The 6,779-nt window shown below is 43.2% G+C and overlaps 1 protein-coding gene across 3 annotated transcripts in view; it reads right to left on the reverse strand.

Moving 5' to 3' along the window:
* MTRF1 (mitochondrial translation release factor 1) overlaps positions 1-3,589 on the reverse strand; it is a 36,816-nt gene extending 33,227 nt beyond the window's left edge. Inside the window, exons 1-2 of one of the 3 annotated variants that reach the window (XM_062194113.1) lie at positions 3,286-3,589; positions 292-717 (exon numbers count right to left, since the gene is read on the reverse strand). In XM_062194113.1, the coding sequence (XP_062050097.1) occupies positions 292-709 (418 nt within the window). In that variant the 5' untranslated portion in view covers positions 710-717; positions 3,286-3,589. The remainder of the gene's footprint in view (positions 1-291; positions 718-3,285) is intronic. The other 2 variants (XM_062194112.1, XM_062194111.1) reach the window with 2 other exon arrangements.
* Between the last annotated feature and the right edge of the window lie 3,190 nt (positions 3,590-6,779).

Below are 6,779 nucleotides of genomic sequence, written 5' to 3' on the forward strand. Positions count from 1 at the left end.
TAATCTTATACATTTCTATGTCCCTGGTATGTAAAGTGGCATCCAATAAAGATCTGTTCAATAAACAAAAGCTTCTAAAAGGGCTAATATCAAATCTCCCAGACCCTGAGAACCTCTTGGGAAGTACTATAAGAAGCCTGTCACTTAATAGCTGATCTTTAGTACCTGAAGTATCTCAAAGACCCTGAGAACACAATCCTGTCCTTTCCAAGTATTGAGCTTATTACTTCAAAGCTTTTAAAATACTGAGTCCAATTAAACTTTAATTACACAAACATATCTTTTACCTACTTTTACACATTGATTCTAATTCTTCAATTGCTTGTTGTGCTTCCAGTATTTCTTGGTATATGGCTGCAAGCGGTGCCAACTCAGCATGTCTTCGGGTCAAGGACTTTCGGCCTCCATCATTCACAGAGATCCGCTGCAAGCACTCATCAAGTGTTTTGTACTCCTTATTCAGGTCCTCCATATATTTCTGTAGTGCTTTATGTTTCGAAAGTATTCGGGTGTCTCTATGACAGTATCTCCTCGACCAATTTTTCTTTAATAGATGATGGAGAATGTGACTTCTGTTTTGTCTAAAACCCCACAGCTTTGTATCCAGATGTTTCTGTCGAAATTGATGGGAATAGAGATGGATGTGACACTGGGGAAAACCACTAACATATCGATGTCTAAAAAGCCAAACATACAGGTGACGATTCATCTCAGCATCTGAAATACAATAAATACAGTCTGAGAAAATCAACTCTAAAGTTATATGGTATCACAAAACAGGAAGGAGCTTCAAAAAATCTTATTTAGTTCCCCACCTCGGCCACTTCCAAACTCAATAGCCCACAAAAAGAAAATGCCTGGCCCCGTCCCAGCTGTGCAGCCAACTGGGACGTGAACCAGGAGTTGGAACATCTCTTTCTGTCTCTCTCCTCGGCTCTACTTTTCTGTTACTCTGCCTTTCAAATAAATAAATATTTTTTGAAAGCACTGCTTTCTACCCACCCAAAATATATAATTAATTAAGGCAAATGAGTAAAACTAGCAAATATACCAATAGGTTGGGTTAGGCCAGCGCTGTGGCTTAACAGGCTAATCCTCCGCCTTGCGGCGCTGGCACACCGGGTTCTAGTCCCGGTCGGGGCGCCGGATTCTGTCCCGGTTGCCCCTCTTCCAGGCCAGCTCTCTGCTATGGCCCGGGAAGGCAGTGGAGGATGGCCCAAGTCCTTGGGCCCTGCACCTGCATGGGAGACCAGGAGAAGCACCTGGCTCCTGGCTTCAGATCAGCGAGATGCGCTGGCCGCAGCGGCCATTGGAGGGTGAACCAACGGCAAAAAGGAAGACCTTTCTCTCTGTCTCTCTCTCTCACTATCCACTCTGTCTGTCAAAAAAAAAAAAAAAATAGGTTGGGTTAAATCAGCTGTATACTAGAAAGCATGCTGAATCTGGAGAGTGTGTAAATAAGCATTTGAAAGCTACAAAGCAATCATGCAAACTTTACATGGTTCACAGTCATAGTGCTCTAAAGTGGAAGGAAACATTGACTATTATCTAATTCTTCATGGGTATCTAGATGTCTGAGGAAGGTAGGTAACTTTACCATAACCATTCACTCACTGGATAAAGACAGACCTGGCAGTAGAATGCAGAGTGCCTGTTTTAAGCTCAGTGCTTTTCCTTCTCAGTTCTGGAACCAGTTTTCAAAGGTACTTCCCTTTTAGCCTAAAGATCCTAAAGAAAGGAAACTTCAAATACTAATAGACCAAGAAAGGAGGTCTTATGAAAAAGGACAATGTTGATAATTATATTAATTCAAAACACAGTGTAAAACAGTAAAATCTCAACTGTGTTTTCAAAAGTTCTACAATATATGGTATATATCCTTAAAAAGTATGTAGTTTTAAAAAACTAAAAAGAAACATATCAAATGTTAAATTGCTCTCTAGCAATGGGATATCTTTTGCCTACTTCATATTTTTCAACTTTCCCAAATCTACAGAGATAGCATGTATTACCTTTTTTTTTTTTTTTAAGATCTATTTTATTTATTTGAAAGAGTTACAGAGGGAAGCAGAGACACAGAGATATCTTCCATCCGCTGGTTCACTTCCCACATGGCCACAACAGCTGGAGCTGAGCCAATCTGAAGCCAGGAGCCAGGAGCTTCTTCTGGGTCCCCAACATGGGCACAGGGTCCAAGTTCTTGGGCCATCCTCCACTGCTTTCCCAAGCGCATTAGCAGGCAGCCGAATCAGAAGTGGAGCAGCCAGGACTCGAACTGGCACCCATATGGGATGCCGGCACTGTAGGCCAGGGCTGTAACCTGCTGCATCACAGCACCAGTCCCAGCATATATTGCTTTCATAAAAATAATTAAAAAGGTACTTTAAAAATTACAGGTTAGGCAGTATTGGTTGTGTGCGATAATGTAATAATTATCTGTTCTCTTCCCTTTCAACAGAAATAATCAAGAACTAACAAAAGCACACAATAGTTTTATTGATAAATGGGAAAAAAAAGTGTTCTAGGAAAAATACATTGTCCCTAAAATCCTGCAGTTCAAGTTGAAACAAGGGCCAAAATTTATTAGAATCAACCTTTACTGTCTCTCATCTTCCTATTATGCAAGGAGATACACTCATATATTAGTTCATTTCATCCCTAAATCTGCTGGGTATTATCACTATTAGGAAATAAGAAATTCAGAATGATCTCTATAATATCCAAAGTTTTCAAGGTTCCACTGACAGATTAAACATACTGAATCACATTTGCAAACGGTCTGTGGAAGAAAGCATCAAAGCCCAGCAGCCACAAATGTTAACACACCAGCAAAAGTTTCTTTGTTCTTCACAACTAGATTCAAGCTCATCATGGCAAGTGTATCCATTTGACAGCTGACAGAACAAAGGGATACAAACTGATTTTTGTTACAATACTTAATAGATAAGATTTCCATCTTGGGAACAGCGGTATAACTTTCAAGGTCATGAACACCAACGTTTAGAAACAAAACAAGACGTTTATCCTCCAGAGTTATCTATATCTGAGAACACCAAAAACTTTCCATCATCCATCACAGTACCAGTATTACCCTGAAATTTTAGGAACAATTCTCATCGTGGCTACGTCTGAAGCGACGCTAAGCCGGCGCACCAGCCGCACGTGCAATTCATTCTACAACTCAGTATATATGGAGCGATTACACAAGGAAGCAACACGGCAGCGGAGGGCAAATGCGTAAAAAAAAAAAAAGTCCTCTTCAGATCAGGAAAGAATTGTAAGTACCTAAGAAAAAGAAGAAAGGAGGTTAGCTTTCCTTACTGAGGTCGGAACCTTTCGTGGCACCCAAACTTTGCAGCCCGAGACACTCCAGGTCACTGTCACTTCCTGCTCCACTACTTCCGGATTACCACTTGCTTCCGGCTCCTCGCCCGTTCCGACCTTTCGCCTGAGTAGTTGCGGGTGTGCCATTGCGATGCGCTAAAGTGAGAAAAATGATGAGGAGAGAAAGAAATTTTTGTGAGACTGCCACCTGCCGTATTTTCCAGAGCGGGAGCCCAGGGTATGAGTTGAGATGGTGGGAGGGACAGAGGGACCTAGAGCGGAATAAACCACAACTCCCTCTAGTTCCTACCAAGGAATCCTGGGAGTTGTAGTTTATCCTGCCACAGGCATTCTCACCACTACCCCCACCAAAGGTGGAGCTTTGATTTTCACAGTCTCATGTAAACCTAAAAGGCGCACTTCCTTGGATCTGACTAAGAGATCAAGATTTACAACACACGAGTATTATAGGTAAAATTACTAGACTTTCCTTCTATGTTAGGAACCCCTAAAGCAGTGTTTCGTGGTTTTTGTTTTTTTTTTAATGTATTTATTTATTTGAAAGGCAGAGTTACAGAGGCAGAGAGAGAGAGAGAGGTCTTTCATTCACTGGTTCACTCCCCAAGGGGCCACAACAGCCAGAGCTGAGCCGATCTGAAGCCAGGAGCTTCTTCTGGGTCTCCCACAGGCGTGCAGGGGCCCAAGGACTTGGGCTATCTTCTACTGCTTTCCCAGGCCATAGCAGAGAGCTGGATTGGAAGAGAAGCAGCCAGGACTCAAAATGGCGCCTATATGGAATGCTGGCACTGCAGATGGCGGCTTTACCTACTACCGGCCCCTAAAGCAGTGGCTTTTAAAAATGAGAACTCCCTTTCCATCAAACCAGAATTCAGGAGATTATGGTAACTGCTTGTAGTTTCAGCTTCCGTTGCTTGAGAAACTAATGAACAAGAGAACTATAAAAGCAGTATGGAGGGGCTGACGCTGTGCGTAGTAGGCTAATCCTCTGCCTGCCACAGGACATGTTCCTGTCTCTTCTGCCCAACTTAACGATCTCTGCTCTGGCCTGGGAAAGCAGAAGAAGAGGGCCTAAGTGCTGTGCTCCCTGATCCCACATGGGTGACCTGGGGTAAGCTCCTGGCTCCAGATGGGCCCAGCTCTGCCATTTGGGAAGAGAATCAGCTGATGGAAGTCCTTTCTCTCTGTCTCTCCCTCTCTCTATCTGTAACACTACTTCTCAAATAAATAAATAAAATCCTTAAAAATAAATAAAGGCCATAATAGAACCCAAAGATAAGTTAGTGGTTTTATGGGTAATATTGCATGCATATGTGAAATTTATAGGTTGTAAGCCCCCGTTTAGATAGATTAAAAGCCATTCAGTCCCAGGAAAATGCAGATATATTGCCTTACTTTGAATATTCCAGTGGAATATTGGTTATCACATTTACAAGTCATTTGTTCTCTTTGCTTTCTGCCTAAAAAGCAAAGGCAAAAATACCCCATGGGAAGGTTAAGGCTTCCATCCAGTTTCCTGCTAATGGATCCTGGGAGGCAGTAAATGATGGCTTAAGTGCTTGGGCCCACACCACCAACATGGGAAACCTGATTGGAGTTAGTAAAACTCCAGCAAAAACTTTAAAAGAATAACTCATATTACTGACTTAAGAAAATGTTTCCTTGGCCAGCGCTGTGGCTTAACAGGCTAATCCTCCACCTTGTGGCACTGGCACACCGGGTTCTAGTCCCGGTTGCCCCTCTTCCAGGCCAGCTCTCTGCTATGGCCCGGGAAGGCAGTGGAGGATGGCCCAAGTGCTTGGGCCCTGTACCCGCATGGGAGACCAGGAGAAGCACCTGGCTCCTGGCTTCAGATCAGCGCGATGCGCTGGCCGCAGCGGCCATTGGAAGGTGAACCAACGGCAAAAAGGAAGACCTTTCTCTCTCTCACTATCCACTCTGCCTGTCAAAAAAAAAAAAAAAAAAAAAAGGAAAATGTTTTCTTGAGCAAGTTTTTATTTATTTTTTTGATTTAATTTTTTTTATTTGACAGAGTTAGAGAGAGAGAGAGACAGACAGAAAGGTCTTCCTTCCGTTGGTTCACTCCCCAAATGGCCACTACAGTTGGCACTGCACCAATCTGAAGCCAGGAGCCAGGTGCTTCTTCCTGGTCTCCCATACGGGTGCAGGGGCCCAAGCACTTGGGCCATAGCAGAGAGGTAGATCAGAATAGGAACAGCTAAAACTAGAACCAGCACCCATACGGGATGCTGGCACTGCAGGTGGTGGCTTTACCCACTGTGCCAGTTGCAATTACTTAGTTATAGTAGTTCATTTAATTCTCATGACCTCAACCTCACCTCCTAAATGCTTACTTTTGCAGAGGAGAGGAGAAAACAAAGGCACGGAGAACTTAAGTAATTTGTCCAAAGTAGAAGACCTAGTAAGTGTTGGAGCACAGATGCAAGCCAGGGAATCTATCTCTGTGATCTATGGCTCTTGAGCTTGGTGCAGTGGTCCCTCCCCTTAAAAGAAGAAAAGAAAATTTTCAATCATTCATTCACTGTAATATGAAACACCAGTTATGTGCTATTGAGTGCTCAAGGTATGAGAATTTGGCATTGAACAGAAAAGACAAAAATCTTTGATCACATGGAACCCCTGTTCCAGAAGGGAACAATTCCAAAGAGTCCATGTAGGAGGCTACTTCAAAAAGTTTGTCTGGAATTAAAAATAAGTTTAGCCATTGGCATTGTGGTGTAATGGGTCAAGCTGCCACCTGTGGTGCCAGCATCCCATATAGGTGCCAGTGCAAGTCCCAGATGCTCCATTTCTTTTTTCTTTTTTAATTTATTTATTTACTTGAGAGGCAGAGTTACAGAGACAGAGAGAGGAGGAGACAGAGAGAGAGAGAGAGAGGTCTTCCGTCCACTGTTTTACTCCCCAAATGGCTGCAATGGCCAGAGCTAAGCCAATTTGGAGCCAGGAGATTCTTCTGGGTCTCCCACGTGGTGCAGGAGCCCAAGCACTTGGGCAATCTCCCATTGCTTTCCCAGGCCATAAGCAAAGAGCTGGATAGAAAGAGGAGCAGTCGGGACACAAACTGGTGTTTATATAGGATGCTGGTGCCGCAGGCTCCTCTTCTGATCCAGATCCCTGCGAATGTGCCTCAGAAAGCAGCAGAAGATGGCCCGCACACTTGGTCCCCTGCCACCCATGTGTGAAATTCAGATGAAGCTTCTGGTTCCTGTCTTCAGCCTGACTCAGGCCTGGCCATTGCTGCCATCTGAATAGTGAACAAGCAGATAAAGGGTTTCTCTCTCTCTCTTTCTCTCTCTACCTCTGATTAAAAAAAAAAAAAAAAAAAAAAAAAAAACCTTAAAAAAGATCTTAAAAAAAAAAAAAAAAGGTTAAATGAAGTCATAAGCATAGGGCTGACCCATAGGATTAATACCTTG

Source organism: Lepus europaeus, chromosome 6, assembly GCF_033115175.1.
Source record: "Lepus europaeus isolate LE1 chromosome 6, mLepTim1.pri, whole genome shotgun sequence".
NCBI lineage: Eukaryota > Metazoa > Chordata > Mammalia > Lagomorpha > Leporidae > Lepus > Lepus europaeus.